This window comes from Copadichromis virginalis, linkage group LG10 (assembly GCF_057382275.1).
Source record: "Copadichromis virginalis isolate Kocher_CV1m ecotype Utaka linkage group LG10, C_Virginalis_male_GT1.1, whole genome shotgun sequence".
Taxonomy (NCBI): Eukaryota; Metazoa; Chordata; class Actinopteri; order Cichliformes; family Cichlidae; genus Copadichromis; species Copadichromis virginalis.
Window position 1 is genome coordinate 22296984 of NC_140627.1, and position 18184 is coordinate 22315167.

General features: G+C 42.7%; 1 protein-coding gene across 1 annotated transcript; it reads left to right on the plus strand.

The window, feature by feature from the left end:
- The first annotated feature begins 2100 nt into the window (after positions 1-2100).
- On the plus strand, positions 2101-2997 carry LOC146700469 (uncharacterized). The gene has a single exon (XM_085471306.1). It carries the CDS (start codon positions 2101-2103, stop codon positions 2995-2997), a length of 897 nt encoding a protein of 298 aa, XP_085327432.1.
- The last annotated feature ends 15187 nt before the right edge of the window (positions 2998-18184 follow it).

The window sequence follows — 18184 nt, forward strand, 5'->3', positions numbered from 1 at the left end:
AGTTAAAGATGTTGGAAGCAGTCATCATTACACTGCGGTCATAAAGGGATGGACATGGTCAGCAACAATACTCAGGTAGGCTGCGATGTTTAAACTATGCTCAGTTGGTACTAAAGGGCTCAAAGCGTGTCAAAAAACACTATTACCACCAGCCTGAATTGTTGCTACAAGGGAGGCTGAATCCATGACTTCATGTTGTTTATTACACATTCTGACTCTACCTTCTGAATTTTGGAGCCTGTTTGAATTGTAGCCTCAGATTCCCTTTCCTAACTGAGAGAGTGTTCCCGTCAGGTCCACTTAATGGCTCTGCAATATGTGACAGTTGCAGGAAAATCACTAATAATTTCTTAATTCATTAATGAAGTTTTCAGTAAATTGCCATTCTAGTAAACATACAAAAAATTCAGGTTATTTCTAGAGATGGCACGATACCACTTTTTTATGTCCGATACCGATACCGATATCATAAATTTGGATATCTGCCGATACCGATATGAATCCGATATAGTGTTGTTACGAACTTGTATGTCCATGTGTTTGTTTGTGCAGGTGTTGTGTTTTTTCTATGTTAATTTAGCTGTGCCAGGGCCCTGTTCCGATTGGTGCGTGGATATACTGCCCCGGCGTGATTGGATCCAGCTGGAGGACCCGCCCATTAAAAGGAGGCTGGAGTGCTACAGCGGGAGAGGCCCTCGCGTTTCTCCTCATCACCCAGCAGTAGTCCTGTGGTAGCCGCTGGCTGCAGTATACGCTTGAAAGTTGTGGAAGTGGAGTGGGTAGGGGTGAGCTGCCATTTCTTTTGATCACCCGTTTTCTCCTGTTTTGAGTTAGTTAAGGAGGTCAGACTCTGTCTTTATTTTTGACTTTGTTTTGGTAAGGTCAGGGGTGCGGGATTTGTGTAGGTTTGTTTTGTTTATTGTTTTGGCCTTGGCTCACCCTGAAGTGTTGACACTCCCGTTTTGGTTCTCTTTATTCACATTGTAAATAAATCACCTCATATCTAACGGATTGGTTTCGTGTGACTGCTTGGGTCTTGGGGGGGAAGCGAGTGCCTCGCTCATGTTATGGCCTGGCCCTAGACGGGTCGCAACAGTGTTTTTTAATCAACAAAACTGTTTTTTTTAAATATCTTGCTGCATTTTGTATAAGTTCATACTCAAGTTTAAAACAACAACTACACTAAAGCTATTCTGTTATACCTGTATGCAAAAAAAAATATTTCATAGTTCAGCAATACTGATCAATCTAATAAACTTAAACCTACACCATCCTCCCTATTCTGGTATTTTAAAGAGTACTTTGCGTAAATATTAAGCAACCTAACTAATAGGGTTCCAACTCCCAGCAACAAAAATAAATAAATAAAAAATAGGGAACCACCCCTCACGCTCCACCTCATGATGCTTAATCGACGTAATCAACCTTAATTTGATGCAGTGTGAAAAAAAAATGCACAGAAATCAATTATTTTTCAAGAAATATTAAATAGATTCAACATCTTTCTTCAACAAAATTGCAGACTGCACAGATGGTACCTTCCCAAAGGAAAAAGTACTATAGCTTACTAGGGTATATTAGACTTAACAGTTACTATATACAGTAATGGACTTCTATACATTTTACATCAGATTAAAACTTTGGGTGTAAGATTCAGATAATTATTTAATAACAGTCAGACATTTTAAATGAAAATAAGAAAGAAAAGTATGTCTTTGTGCCCCCTTTTCCCTGTTAATGCCCTATCGGCCCCCCTGGCTAAACTTTGCTAGATCCGCCCCTGCACAGTTACAGCCGTCAGCTGTGTAGAAAAGGATCCTGGTGTAGAAAGTAATATTAAATAAATTCTAACAACAGTTTATCAAGCTTAAACGTGCTGCTGTTGTTCAGCCGCTGGTTTCCTCTTTCTGGTGCAAAGTGGGCCAAAAACAAAGAAGAGAGACGGACTCCCGACAGAAAAGCCGATCAGCTGATCATTAAATAGAGGTTGTAACCTCAACTCTTTTCATTGTTGTTTTTCAGTTCGGAGCTTATAGTTGCAATTCTCACACGTCTTGACAAAAGGTTTTTAAAAGTCCCTGAAGTCATTGCTGTGATATCATGCTTGGGTTATCAAAGAAATACTCTTCATCTTCGATGAAGACCATCATTAGAATGATGAAGGCTTTGAGCCTAAAAGATGATCCAACCCAACAGCCAGTGTCTACAAGCCAAGTACGGAGCAGTTTCTCCACTGGAGTGCAAAGTCCACCCAGTGTGATGAAACTATCATTGGTTGATCAATCTGCTTTAACTAGCAACAAACTTGCATCAAAAAGAAAGCGATCTGAAGTTGAGGATCGACTTGATGACAAAAGAAGCTTCTCCACAGCAAAGAAGCAACGGCGTTTCTCAAAAGAGAAACCCTGCAGTCACACTGAAGTGAGCAAGACACAGAAGAGGGTACCTAACATATGGATCATCGGCTCAAGTTACATAAAGCGAGGAGAATGGGCAGCACGCCACATGTTTGGAGAAAACTTTGGACTTGATGCCAATGTTCATTGGTTTGGAAAAACAGGGATGCGCTGGGATGGCGTCCTTCTTCGTTTTGATGCAGAGTTGATGTCCAGAAAGAGTCCACCTGATATTTTGGTCATTCATGCAGGCGGGAACGACTTGGGACTCGTATCCGCCCAGGAACTTTCCTCTGCAATGACTAAAGACTTGACTGAACTGCATGCAAGGATCCCCTCCATGACAATCCTATATTCCTGCATCAACAAACGCCAAGTGTGGAGGTACAGAAATCCAAAGTACATTATGGACATGGGCGAAAAAACTGTAAACTCAATCATGAGAAAGGCAGTTCATTCCTTTGGAGGCTTCATCATTGAACATCCCTCCCTGAAATATTATGACGAAACCCTATTCGGACAGGACGGAATTCACTTCAACAAGAAGGGAAATGACGTGTTTCTGACCAGCATCCGCTGTGCCATCGAGAAGATCCTTTAGAATTTGTCTCACAGAAAATAGACTTGAGAAAACGCACAACCTCTGGCAACCCCAACCTACCATCTGACATCAGGAGCTCTATCAAAACTGTCTTTATTTGATTACTTTAATGTAGTCAAATAAAAATGAGTACAAATCTGAACACTTAAAGTAAACTTCATTAAAATAAAATGATAAATAGATAAATACAAGCTGAATAGTTCAATGTCTTGGCTTCGTTTTAAAGTTTTAATGGTGTCTCTATGTGAATGTGTATGGAAGTAGTTAGAGTTGAAAGACGAGTAAGGTGAATGAGAATTTGAAGATCCTCCCTTTGAATTACATGGAAAATTTTTGTTGAATAAAGTTGAATAATTTAAAAATTATAAATGTTAAAAATGAGAAAAATACAAGCAGTAATGTCCTAAAGAAGAGGAATCTAATGGTGGTTGAATGGGTTTTCTAAGTTGAACGGTGTTGAAGAAGATAGATGCTGAAAACGTATGGAATATATAAAATGGAATAATAAAGATTAAAAGAACAATACTGTGAATGCTGATAAACATTCACACTAATTATACATGAAACATTAGTGAATATGTATAAGTGCAGACATATTCACTGTAAATACCGTGTACATTTTATTTAGTATGTACTTTGTAAGAACAGCTGCAGCAAGTAAAGTTGGATTTCAGTTCTTCTAAAGCCTAAAGTCATTTTACAAGGCCTTCAGGCAGAGAGGCCTAAACAGAAACTGCATGAGGACAGAACTGTCAGTCAGTATTTCTTAGTAATCTTTATGTCAAAGCTAAATATGACACCATATTACAACAACAAACACACAAAATTGCTATACATAGTTTCTTTTTCATTGTTAAAAGTTTTTTGTTCCTTCTTTCTCGATGTCGACATAAAAACTACTGTAATGACGGGCCATTTAAAGCCTGGTAATTGTCTCTGGCATCCTGAAAACTCCATTTTGGCTCAGCGGAGAGCACTTTCACAAACACAGTCCCAAAGATGCATTACTACTGCAAACACACATTTTGTGAATAATTAAGAGAAGGCAGGAGAAAATTAGCTCTTCTTCTAGACTGTGGATGGTTCCCAGCTGTACAGATGGTTTCAAAAAGAAAGCATGGTTTGAAGAGTACAATGGTGTCTCAGGAGTGATTCATTATTTCTTGCTCAGAGAATGTGGAGTTCCTGAAAATCTTTCTTTGGTGAAGGGATCATGGCTTCACATATGTGCAGTTGTTTTTTATTCTGATTTTTGTCTAAATAGTTTTTCTAAGTTACACATGTCTTTTGTTTGTTTGTAAGTTCTTTTTTTTTTTCGCCTGTCCCATTTGGTTCTTTAGCCATCAGAATTGTTGTCTGAAGACCAACAAGGATACCCAATGGATTTACTTTGCCAAATGGATCATCGTGGCATTGCCGTATTGGTCCATTTGGTCGATCTTTGTTTTTCTTATTTATTATATTTTATTTTCAGATGTTACAGACGGGACAGAAATGAGTGAGGGATAGGAAAGGGAGAAAGAAAGAGGAAGGAAAGGAAAAACAGAAGGGGAGAGGGACAGTGAGAAAGGGGGGGAGAAAAAAATAAAAATCTCCTGGATCACCTGTTGAGAGAAGAATAGAAAACAAGCAAAAAAAAACAAAAAAAAAACCAAAGCAACATACTAAACACAACACCATCGCATTAATCTAGCTAAGTGTAAACAGCAGTAAATACTAAATATTCAATGTTGTTGTGCAGCACGCAGGACAGATGTGCTTCGAAGTAGCAGCCAAGAAAGGTGTAATTTGGGTCTATGAGCAGTGAACACCCGTGTGCATACCTGTGTGGATCAGCGCGCTTGTATTCCAAAGGTTTCTCCATGTAACGATCTGCTAGGGAGTGTGGGGGGGCCACAGCCCCGTCCTCCAGGGTGTGAAGCAGGTATGGAGGAGATCAAAACTCCAGACATCCAGAGGCCCCCAGAACACAAGAGACCATGGAAGACCAACAGAGGGGCAGCCGCGCCACTGTTCCAGTAAGAGCTGAGGAGAGTCCCAGATGAGGGTTCACTCAGTAGCCGCGGAGCAGAAGCCAGGGGGAGTTGCAGTGACGCGCCCATGAGCTCCGCCGGCCGCCAGCTGTGCCTGAGTGACCGAGCCCCAGGCCGAGAGGCCGGGGGCACCCCACCCCCGAAGGGGCACCCCACCTCCAAAGGGGCCCGAGCGCTCCAGGCCCCGATAAGCGGCCGCCAAGGAGTGAGCCGGTGTGTACCTGGACGCCCACCCCCAGACACAAAGAACCACCAACGCACCGACACCTGAGGGAGTCCGCCACCGGCAGGGGAAGTGGTGGTAGGTGGAGATAGGCCTCCATACCTTGGAGGGCCTGAGGTGTCCCCAGAGAGGTGGCGTCTGATACCCAGCCTGACATATAGACACAGACATACAGGCACACACAGATACAAACATCCATTCCCCCCCTCATGCTCTCATATGCACTCACTCCACACTCAACCAACGTGGAGACAGACATAAAGAGACGCTGTACACACGATCACACTCCCCAAGCGTACTCTACAAACCGGGTTTAGGTGCCCCCGCCCCTGGAGGGGGGAACTGCACCCAGACACAGGTGGTGTTACCCTTTTCCCTGCGGTGGGGAGAGGCAGACCACCCCGACTCCGTAGCAGCAGGGAGGCCCCACACTCCAGACCGCAGTCGGACGGCCAACTCCACCTAGCCCTCCCGCTCCAGCAGGCCGCAGAGAATGGGGGTGGGAGAAGACTCCAAACCTCCCTCCACCCGCTCATTGTAGTGTTGATGCATGTGTGTTCTAAGGTGCAATTAAAACCCAGGAGGGCTTGGAGTTACCTGCCAGAGAGCAGCAGGTAAGCGCATGGTCCCTCCTGATAGCCCTCAATGTCTAAGTGTATTTAAAATTGAGAGGTGGGCAACGACGCCAGGGGTGAGGTGTACACCCTGATGGTAATTTGGACTCCGTGATTGTGCCCACCCCCAAGATCCTATATGTATGTGTAATGAGAGTGTGAATAATGTGAATGTCTAAGTTGTGGGATAAAATTGAGGCAGAGGCAGCCAGAAGGGGACAGAGGGGGGGGTAGCCTCCTCTGCACCCTGGTGACATACCCCTACTCCAAGGCCCTGGAGTAGTTTGTTTGTAAGTTCAAGTATAATTGTATTATTTATTGTTTCGTCTTATTTCCTTTCACGTAGAGGAGTTTTGTTCTCAAACATACATATGAGACACAGCTGATTATTGGAAGAAGGCAACACAAATCAGTCTTACTTAATCATAAATTCAGATGTTATTTCATGGGCCGTGCACAGCTGCTTGAGATCAACTCTGGCACACTTAAGATCGATTTCATCTCAAGTGGCTCAGTCTTGAGGTTTTTGCACTTAATGAAGGATTCATTGTGAAAACAAACGATGAGCACCATGAGATGTCTTAAGAAAAACAAATTCAATGCCCGCTTTCAATCAGTTACAAAACTTTAAAACTTTAGAGTTTACATTAACAGTACAGTTTATACCAAGGCATTGCTTATGTATGGAATTTGGGAAGTAAACCACTTTTATAATTTACTTATTTCTTTTTCAGATAATGGTAAGGTCTAGAAATAACTAGAGATGGACCGATCCGATATTACGTATCGGTCCGATACTGACCTAAATTACTTGATCGGATATCGGAGAAAAATAAAAAATGTAATCCGATCCATTAAATATCACGAAAGCACCTCACAAAACTTGCAACACGCCGTAACTCACCTCAGAACGTTAGCACGTTGGAGCAGTATGCATCAGGTGATAGAGCGGCTGTGGCATGCGGGACCTGTGGTGGTCTGGATAGCATTTGGAGCTTCGCTAGCAACCTGACATTTCATCTCCGACAAAGTTATCCCGAGAGAAGTAAAGCAAGTGTGTAAGTCCATCTCTGAATGTTTGTAAAGCATTCCTGCTTTAAGCTTAACAAGCGACTGCCTCTTCTTGCTGCTACTTCAATCATGAAACTGCTTAAGGGGTTTTGAAGGTCTGTCATGTGGAATTCCTTTAATGTCATCTGCACCTCTATGATGTCACAGAGTAGACCCGCTTTTTGTATGCTATTTCCTTTATCACCATCAGAGATGGGCAGTAACGCGTTACTGTAATCCGATTACTTTTTTCAAGTAACAAGTAAAGTAAGGGATTACTATTGCAAAAATGGTAATTAGATTACCGTTACTTTCCCGTAGGAACGCTGCGTTACTGCGTTACTAAAACCGTGATTTTTTTTTGCGAGAATGTCTCATGACAGTGATGTAACCAAGTGCGACGTTCGTGACAACAGCTGTGTGCAGCTCAACAATGGATAATATATCGAGTGCAGGAGACAGTATGAGCGTGCAGCATTTAAAGTGTGGAAGTACCTACCTTACTTTGAGTTTGATTCCATAAAAAGTGACAAAAACATTAGTGTCCGTTGTGCGTGGGAAGAAACCTTCTTTTTACAGCGAAAAAAAACCCTAAACTTCCAAGCAAGCACCGAGTGCGCAACGACGTAATGGGAAACTCACAGAGAAACTCGCGGATTCTTCCACTGACCACCGTGGCACACCTGCACCAGGGTAAACCTCCGCCTGCCCCACTCCTGCTCTTTCTGTTTGTGATTTTGATTTCTGCAGCAGGCCTGGATTCTTACATAACATCCAGACAAAAATCAAAAGGCTTAAACAGCATTTGTAGCTTCAAAACTTAGACACAATGCCAGGTGCAGTTGTGCACATTTTCAGTATATTTAGATATAATATTTATTTATTTAATTACCAATTTGTGTGTCATGCTGACCAAATAACATCAAAATGTGCACAAAGTTTCACAGGAAAATACAGTAATGGAGTATAAATAAACTCTAATGACAGTCCAAATATGATGTCAGCTGAGTTGCTGCTTGCTGTGTTAGGATAATGTTTTGAATTATGATGCTTGTGCCATGCATTTTTAATGCTCTGGATTAGAATAGAGAACAAGCATTTTACTTTTTTTCTCTAACAAAAAACTGTTTATTATATTATCGTTCTATTTAGTTTGGGCCACAGCCGGGCTATCAGTTGGATTTATTATTTATTGTTTAGTGAAGTAGAGATAAAATCACCATCATTTTAGGACTTTTAAACTCAGTAGTCCATGCTATGTCAGCAGCTGTGTCTTGAACCACTCTTTTTTTATCCAGGAACCTGGAAGTAATTGGCAGCATACTGGAGAGCTGCAAACAGCTATGGGCTTTAGTGCAAGTCCAAAGGGAAGAGCTCAGGCAGAAGAAAAATTCTTCACATGGTTGAATAACCTTGTGGTTTTAATTATTTATAAATGATCCAGTGACTAGAATGTTGGGTTTCACGCACTTGACCAAAGGGTGGAGTAAGGAAAAAGAGAAGCTAAAAAAGAAAAGAAAAATGGAAAAATGCATCCATCCATCTTCTTCCGCTTTATTCGGGACCAGGTCACGGGGGCAGCAGCCTAAGCAGAGAATCCCAGACCTCCCTCTCCCCAGCCACCTCCTCTAACCTATCCGGGGGAACACCAAGGTGTTCCCAGGCCAGCCGAGAGATATAATCTCTCCAACGTGTCCTGGGTCTGCCCCTGGGCCTCCTCCTGGTGGGACATGCCTGGAACACCTCACCCAGGAGGCGCCCAGGAGACATCCTTGTTAGATGCCCGAACCACCTCAGCTGGCTTCTTTTGTTGTGGAGAAGAAGCGGCTCTACTCTGAGCCCCTCCCGGATGAATGAACTTCTCACCCTATCTCTAAGGGAGAGGCCAGCCACCCTTTGGAGGAAACTCATTTCCACCGCTTGGATCCGCGATCTCATTCTTTCAGTCACTACCCACAGCTCGTGGCCATAGGTGAGGGTAGGGGCATAGATCGACCGGTAAATTGAGAGCTTTGCTTTTACACTCAGCTCTCTCTTCATCACGATGGACCGGTGCAGTGTCCGCATCACTGTGGCCGCAGCACCAATCCGTCTGTCGATCTCCGGCTCCCTTCTCCCATCACTCGTGAACAAGACCTCGAGATACTTGAACCCCTACACTTGAGGCAGGAACTCATTCCCGACCCAGAGTGGGCACTCCACCCTTTTCCGGCAGGAAAAATGCCACTCTAAAAATGAATATATAAATAAATAAACAAAAAGCTACAACATATACAGGCCACCACAATGTCAGTATATGACTTTGATTTATCCATCCAGACATCCATCAATTTTATCCCACTTATCTGGGGCCAGGTCACTGGTATTATAGCCCGATTGTAAGTCTCCTTCTCTCAAGTCACCCTCCAGTATATCCTGGGTTTGCCCTGGGGCTTCCACCCAGGAGGACGTGCCTGGGACACCTTGCTTAGGAGGAGTCCAGGAGGCATCCTAGTCAGATGCTTGAATTCCCTCCACTGGTCCCTTCCAATGTGGAGTGCTTGCCTCCACATTGGAAGGGACCACTTTTTTTTTTGGAATTCCCACTTTTTCTCCAACTTTGGTCTTGCATAAGTTGTCTTGTTTGGGTGCTTTGTCTGATTTACTGACCAAGAGGTTTTGGAAAATTACACTTTGTTTGTAATTTGGTCTCTGTACACCACTACAGTGGATTTAAAATCACCCAATTAAGATGCAATTGAAGAGCAGAATTTCAGCTTTAATTCAGTGGGTTTATCAAAAGTAGTCCATGAACTGTTTAGGACTTACAGATGTTTTTGTATATATACTACTCCAGTTTTAGAGGCTCAAAAGTAATTGGACAATTGACAGACAAGTAATTTGATATCCAGTTGGAGCCTATTTAGTTGCTATTCAGTGACAAAAAAGACAAAATACATAAGTGTTGCACTTGCATTTGATAGTTGAGATCCATACAGATAGAAGATGCACTATCATGGTGGCTATCATTGGGCTCAAAAAAAAAAGAATTTGTTGCAAATCACATCTAAACAAGCCTGCAACGCTATAACAAACAACTCGTTAGACAGATGAAACTTATAGCAGAATGATAGGAAGAGAACAGTATGAAGAAGGAAAGGAACAGTGATCTGAATTGTACCACATCAAACATGGCAGAGGCAATGTTATGACATGACATGGCTTATACAGCCAAATGCTGCAAAACTGATTGGAATCTGCTTCACAGTGCAAAGGACCCACAGCATGATGTAAAGGCAACCCAAGAGTTTATCAGTGCAAAGAAATGGGATGTTCTTCAGCGGTCACTCAACCCAAAGCATGTTTTTTTGGTTAAACAGTTAATGCAATGCTTTTGTAAGCCCCCTTGAGACTTGAGAAGTCGGTACTTTAATCACAAAGGCAAAACAACAAAAGTTGTGTCATTTCCCAAAAACTAGTTTTAAGAAGCATTATTTTCTCCTAAAAGCTAAAAACTACATTATGCAATTACAGGATTTTGGTAACTATCTCTTTAGGTAAAGCAATAAAGAAAGCAACATTTAATACAGATAGCGATGTTTCCTCTTCCATTATGCAATCAGATAGGCATTGTATTGCTCCCAAATTCTCAACTATTGTAATGTTCCCAACATGCAAACATCACAATAATAATAAGCATAATAAATGTTTTCTGTTCACCATGTATGTAACAGTCAGTTTGCATATAGTTTATCCCACAAAGGCACCCAGATTTAATGCAACAGCTAAATGTAGTATTCACTGTGAGATTTAGCATGGTAAGGTATGGTTTCTAATCTTGTACATATGTTTGGAAAGAGACCAGGACCCAGATGTTAAATAATAAAAGAAGCATTGTGTTAGTTCACTGAAGTTGCACTTTTTTTTGGCTTTTTCATACCATCTGTTTGCAGTATGCTTTAAAATACCTAAATCATTTATCACTGTGGGGCTAGTAACATCCTATCCAATAAATCCTGGTTCCCAGGGCAGGATTAAAGTCATTCTCGTTCTAAGACAGTTTGTTTGTTAAGTGGTATTTTGTACAGTCCATTTAACAATAGATTAAGGTTTCGTTTTAATGTATGTTCTTAGTTGGGATATTCACGCATAAGCAGTAGTTTATTTGAGTGGTTGTAATTACTACGAGTTCACATAAATAGCAAAGCCATATCATGTGTACAGAACAAAAGAAGGTGGAAAAAAAGGTTTTCTGTGAGGAAACAAAGGACACCTTTACTGGTTCGATAAGAATTAAGAGGGTAAGTAGCAGCCAGGTGCTGTAAACCAAATGCACTTGATTAACTTAATCATCAGCAAGTGCAAGCAGCACTCTAAAAGCAGATATTTTTGGCAACTTGCCAGGGGTGGATCTAGAAGGGTGGCACCCTAAAATGAACTCTTGCCACCCCTAGCGCCACCCTTGTTTTGCATATGACAGCGTAGTTTATTAAAATAAGATAGCATTAACACTTTGAGCCTAGCTACAGTTAACACTGAATATAAATTACAAAACTGAATATATTGCATAGTGTTACTAAATCCAGAGTTGTGATATAAAATATATATATATAAGCCATTCTTTCTTCTAAATACTACCATCATGGTTTAAAAAAAAAAAAGCATTATCTAAGGACAGCACGAAAACAGTAAAGAAACAAAACAAAAAAAGCCGCCCCGTTCTTATTGGTGGAAAACTGTCGACCAATAAAAAAATGACATGGGATTTGGTTGTTTAGGAAGAGGGGAATGTTTTGGGAGTGGCAGTGAGACGGAGCGAGTGAGAGGGAAAGAGAGAGAGAGAGATTGGTAGTGAGTTTTGAGATGTGAGAGATTTGTGACGTTTAGCATGGAAAATGTATTGTTAGTGTGTTGTGTAGTCGTTATTTTGTGTGTCAGTGAGGGCACTATTGAATGTCCCAAAAGCAGATTTCAACGTAAACATTGTCTCCAGGTGGAAAACCAGAGGAGTGATACACCTCCTGCTGTCAGGCCTGCAGTGTGTGTAGGCCTGACAGCAGGAGGTGTATCAGATAGATAGATAGATAGATAGATAGATAGATAGATAGATAGATAGATAGATAGATAGATAGATAGATAGATAGATAGATAGATAGATAGATAGATAGATAGATAGATAGATAGACTACTAGGATTTTATGTTTTTTGTGTGATTTCAGATCGGTTGCGTTAATGCAGTATGTCAATGAAAAAATAACTGTAAATTCAGACATGTGAGATTGAGCTGAAAAGAATGATACCAAGAAGCAAGGCAAGGAAAAAAATAAAATGAAACAATTTGAGGGTGAAATACAGAAGTAAATCAAAAGTAGTCAAAAACGGCCAGTTATATTTTGGAGGGTTAATCCAACAAATCATGAAAAATTAGGTTTACATTTTTTTCACAACAGTACAGATTTCTGACATTTTGTGTAAATTTAAGCAACAATTTGATTTTTTTAACAAAAAAATTGTGAAACTTAAGTTAGACTTGTGTTTGTAAATGAACCGCCCCATGTTGTGTAGCCTTCTGGATTTTATACTTATTGGGCTGCATATTTTTTTTTTTTTTTTTTTTTTTTTTTTGGCCTGTCCCGTTTGGCTCTTTTGCCATCAGAATTGTTGTCTAAAGGCAAACAAAGATGCCCAACGGATTTACTTTACCAAATTGACCATCCCAGCCTTGCCATAATGGTCCATTTGATTCACCTTTTATTGTTTATTTTATTTTCACTTACTGAACATGGGACAGACTTGACTGGGGGAAAGAAGGGGAGAAAGAAAGAGGGAAAGAGAAACAGCTGAGAAGAGGGACGGGGGAGAAGGGCAAAAAACAAAAACCAACAGAATGAGCAGAAAAAGAAAAAAAAGAAGAAAAAAAGAAAAAAATGCATATATCAATCACCTGGGTCACCTGCTGAGAAAGAAAAAAGAAAACAAGCAGAAGAGAACAAGAGTAATAGAATAAACAACATCACAATGATATATGGGAATATGACAGTAAATACTAAATATTAAACATTATTGTGCAGCACATAAGATCAACAGAACACAGTGTGCTTTGAGGTAGGAGCCAAAAAGGGTGTAGTTTGTGGGTGTGATCACCCGTGTGTACACCTGTGAGCATGGACGCGCTTGTTTTTTGTTTTTTAAAAGGTTCCTTCATGTAATGATCTGCTAGAGGGTGTGGGGGGGGCCACAGCCCCGTCCTCCAGGGCATGAAGCAGGTATGGAGGAGATCAAAACTCCAGACATCCAGAGGCCCCCAGAACACAAGAGACCAAGGAAGACCAACAGAGGGGCAGCTGCGCCACTGTACCAGAAAGAGCTGAGGAGAGTCCCAGATGAGGGCTCACTCAGCAGCCGCGGAGCAGAAGCCAGGGGGAGTTGCAGTGAGCTCCGCCGGCAGCCAGCCGCGCCTGAGTGACCGAGCCCCAGGCCGAGAGGCCGGGGGCACCCCATCTCCGAAGTGGCCCGAGCGAGCCCCAGGCTCCAGGCCCCGATGAGCGGCCGCCAAGGAGTGAGCCGGTGTGTACCTGGACGCCCATCCCCGGACACAAAGAACCACCAACGCACCGATGTCTGAGGGAGTCCGCCACTGGCAGGGGAAGTGGTGGTAGGGGGAGATAGGCCTCCATACCTTGGAGGGCCTAAGATGTCCCCAGAGAGGTGGCGCCTGACACCCAACCTGACATATAGACACAGAAATACAGGCACACACAGATACAAACATCCATTCCCACCCTCATGCTCTCATATACACTTACTCCACACTCAACCAACGTGGAGACAGACATAAAGAGACGCTGTACACACGATCACACTCCCCAAGCGTACTCTAAGCCCCGGGTCTAGGTACCCTTGCCCCTGGAGGGGGGGGAACTGCACCCAGACCCAGGTGGTGTTACCCTTTTCCCTGCGGTGGGGGGAGGCAGACCACCCCGACTCCGCAGCAGCAGGGAGGCCCCACACTCCAGACCACAGTCGGACGGCCAACTCCTCCTCCTAGCCCCCCCGCTCCAGCAGGTCGCAGAGAATGGGGGTGAGAGAAGACTCCAAACCTCCCTCCACCCGCTCATTGTAGTGTTGATGCATGTGTGTTCTGAGGTGCATTTAAAACCCAGGAGGGCATGGAGCTACCTGCCAGAGAGCAGCAGGTAAGCGCATGGTCCCTCCTGCTGGCCCTCAATGTCTACGTGTATTTAACATTGAGAGGTGGGCAACGACGCCAGGGGTGGGGGTGTACACCCTGATGGTACTTTGGATTCCGTGTATCGTGCCCACCCCCAAGATCCTATATGTATGTGTAATGAGAGTGTGAGTAATGTGAATGTCTAAGTTGTGGGATAAAATTGAGGCAGGGGCAGCCAGAAGGGGACAGGGGGGGGGGGTAGCCTCCTCTGCACCCTGGTGACATACCCCTACTCCAAGGTCCTGCATGTGTGGGTGGTTGTGATGGAGCGGGAAGAGGGAGGCAGCTGGAGATGGGGAGGGAAGGAAGGGAGGGGCAAGTGACCCCTCCCTGGGGCCAGCTCCCCCGCTGACCCCAGTAGGCACCCCCATACTCCGCGACCCACCAGGGAAAGGGGGCCCAGGCCCATCCAGACCGGGGCCCAGCGCAGCAGCGCCTCCCGGCCCCACAGAGCCCAGGACAGTCCACCCAACCCCACCACAGAGAAAACTGCACCCACCCCACCATCCACTCTTCTTCCAGACTACATAAGACAATAAACACCCAGGCTGAGATCTTCCTCCACCTCTCCTGTATCTCCCCCTCCTGTAGAGAGAGCCCCTGAGGAGAGGAAAGCTCCTGCAAGATGTGACAATCTTCCCCACCAGTTGAAGAGCCCCCCAGGTGGCTCGATGCACCGGCGGCACCCTGCTCCAGGGCTGGGCCCCCATGCACCCACCCGCCCACAACCCCGGCAACACACCAACCAGGACCCAAGCCCCCGAGGCCCGGTCCGGGCCCCAGCCCAGAGACGGAGCGCCCCCAGAACCTCACGCCCATCCCGGACCCACCCAGGGGCAGCCAGGCTACCAGGTCAGTAACCCACGTCCGTCAGCACAGACCCTCCCCTAGTCCCGCTGCACGCAGCCGCGAGGAAACAGTCACCGGAGAGCCAACAGAGCCCCTAACCGGACATGACCGCTACCCCGGGTTGAGCCCCCCAAGGAAAATGCCTTGGGGGGCTCAACCCAATGCATATTTATTTATTATACAGGCTATACAGAACATAAAACCAAAAATTCACGTTTTATGTAACTGAGATTTTTAATTAAAAAATACAGACAATAATTAAGTTATAGACAATATTTATATGGCAAACGTGCATACTTACTGGATTTGAATAATTTTAGCCATATTTAACACCTTTATATGTGTTTTTAAAAAAAGGCTCTGATTTTGCCACCCCATTTGATTTCCATGCTACCCTCATGCCACCCTAAGAAGATTTCTCTAGGTCCACCCCTGCAGCTTGCTGTTCTGGAGTAGGTGTGTGTCACAATGTCACAATCTTCCAGGACAGGATGTCCCAGTAAATTCACTCCAAGGACAGACTGTGTAAAACCCAGGCCTCCATCTCAAATTCTACAGGCCTTAGTTTGTATGTTAAATGTTAAAGTTCATGACAGTACAGTTAGAAAAAGACTAAGCAAGAAAGGCTTGTTTGGAAGGCTTGCCAGGAACATGGCAGCAGAGCTTAGGTTTGCAAAGCTGTACCTAAGCACAACACGAGACTTCCTTTGAAGACGTCCTTTGAAGTCTTGTGGTTTGTCTTTTGAACAGATAAGACCAAAGTGGAAATTTTTAGCCATAACACAATGAAAACAACACAGCATATCAGCATAAACACAAATATCAAATGTCAAGCATGGTAGTAGGCTACTGATTTGAGCTTGATTTACCTAGGACCTGTGCACCTTGCAGTCATCGAGTCAACCCTGAACATTATGCCAAAATATTCTTTGTGAGGCCATCTGCCTGACAGCTGAAGCTTGGCCAAAAGTGGGTCATGCAACAAGACAACAATCTCAAGAACAGCAGCAAATCTGCAAAACAATGGCCTAAAAAGAAAAGAAAAAAAAAAATCAAGGGCCCCTTTAAAATCTAAACTTCAACCTGACTGAAACTCTGTAGCAGGACCATAAGACAGCTGTACATAAATAAAGCCTGCAAGAGAACTGACGCAACACTGTGGAGAAGAGTGGGCCAGAAATAATTTTGTTTGTTTGTTTTTTATTTTTTCTCCCACAGGACCGCACAGTCATGACAATGTTCTTCTTCACGTGACTGTATAACTGTTTTCTATGATTGGCTGATTCCTTGACAAAGCTCTGGCTGTCTGGACTCTATATTCTGTATTCATATACTGCTACCAAGACACACTTATTTGGACTAAGCACTAAAATATATTTTCTGTTCTGTGAGTGGCCAGGTTACGAGAACTCATCCCCCTCTGTCTTGGGGCAAATTGTGCAAAGTATCTTTCATAAAAGCTGTGCCCAATCTGGAGTAGGCATGAGAACATTCTTTCTGGCTGCATCCTAATGCCAGATTAAAACGCCATGGGCCTAATTGATGCTTAATGACACATCTAATTACTCCTCCTAGATAAACAAGCTTCTCATTAGTGCAACAATTACCAAGGTAATGAAACCCTTGTTTGGGATGACTTCTCAATGTTATAAATGATAAAACAGGAAGTGAAAAATGCTTAGGAAACAGGGACATTTTTGTACAACGGATGCATGAGAAACCTTCTTGAGGCTATTGTCTTGAAAGGATGACTTGTTTTCTGTGTCTCATTTAATATGAAGTCATCTGTCTGCAAAGTCTTTCTACTTAACACCTTTTTTTTCTTACCTGATTGTTGTTATATGTTTCTGTTTAGCTAGAGCTAGTGTGTTATAACTTACCTCTCCTTGTTAGAGTAATTATACAAAGAGCTATTTTAGTTATGTGCGTGCATGCCTGCCACCTCAAATAAATATTATTCTTCTAAATGCTTATTATTAACGTTACTGCTGCCAAGACATTTGGCAGCAAATTAATATGTAAGGTAGTATCACAAAAGCTTTAACCCTAACATATCATTTCAGCCAAATCTGGCAAGTTAAGACTATTTACAGAGGTCATAAAGAGGTCAAAGAGGGTGCATTGGCATAGACACAGATTCTGCACATGCAAGTGCAAACATCTAAAATGTAGCTTGAGCTACAACCTAACCCTAACCTTGTAGCTCTTATGTTTTAAGTTCTAAGGGTTAATTAATTAATGTTGCACTAATATCGATAATTAGTTATGAGGATGTTTTATGATAAAGCACTGAGGACAGTGTCTAATGGTTGTAATGGTTTACATGGTTATTTATGAATTTATAACAGTTCCAGAATGCCTGATTCACATTCACATTCTGAAATCCTTATTGTACTATTATAAGTTTAGAAAACCTAAAAATTACACTTTTGCTCCTCTCTAAAACAGTAAGTGAAGTCATTAGAAGGATGAAATACAAGCCCTATGTTCTTTTTTTAACTTCATTGATTTCTGTTTGGATTACTTTGATGGCTTTTATTATATTTTTTACACTATGGCAAACGCTATTTTCAAATGAACTCAAATAAAGTCCTAATTGTTTTACTCTTGTAATTTAAAGACACAAATTAGCTGTTTTTGCATAGGCAGTTTAAACTGACATCACTTTGTAAGTGAGTTTTTATTTTATTTTATGTAATATAGAAATATTCTATCTACCCTTGGGATGTGATGGAACTCCGGTACTGTGGTTAGCATTGTTGTCCCTATGCATATCGGTTAGGTTAGGGATATGCTGGCTTCCTGTCCTGGTCAAAAGTCAAAATACTTTTACTGGTGACTCTAAATTGGCTGCAGGTGTGAATGGTTGTTTGGCTCCCTGTGTCAGACCTGCAATAGATTAGCAACTTGTCCAGTATGAATCCCACCTCTCACCATATGAAAGTTTGAATACACTTCAGCGTAACCATGGCCTTGAATTGGACAAATAGGAGAAAATTCCTATTTGTCCAATTCAGGGATTCAGATGGGTGAATCTGATGGACAGACTCACCCAAGGACACACCAACCTAAGCCAAAACAACACTAATTACATTTTGTGTAGCTCTTTGTTTTATTAATTAAGTTAATTTAAATATGAAGAATGAGGAGGCCTGTAGAAAAACTGAAGGTCCTGAGGAAAGCTAAACTGTGAAAACACTCAGACTTC

Coding starts and splice junctions, on each gene's coding strand:
- LOC146700469 (XM_085471306.1), top strand. CDS start 2,101: ATGCTTGGGTTATCAAAGAAATACTCTTCATCTTCGATGAAGACCATC.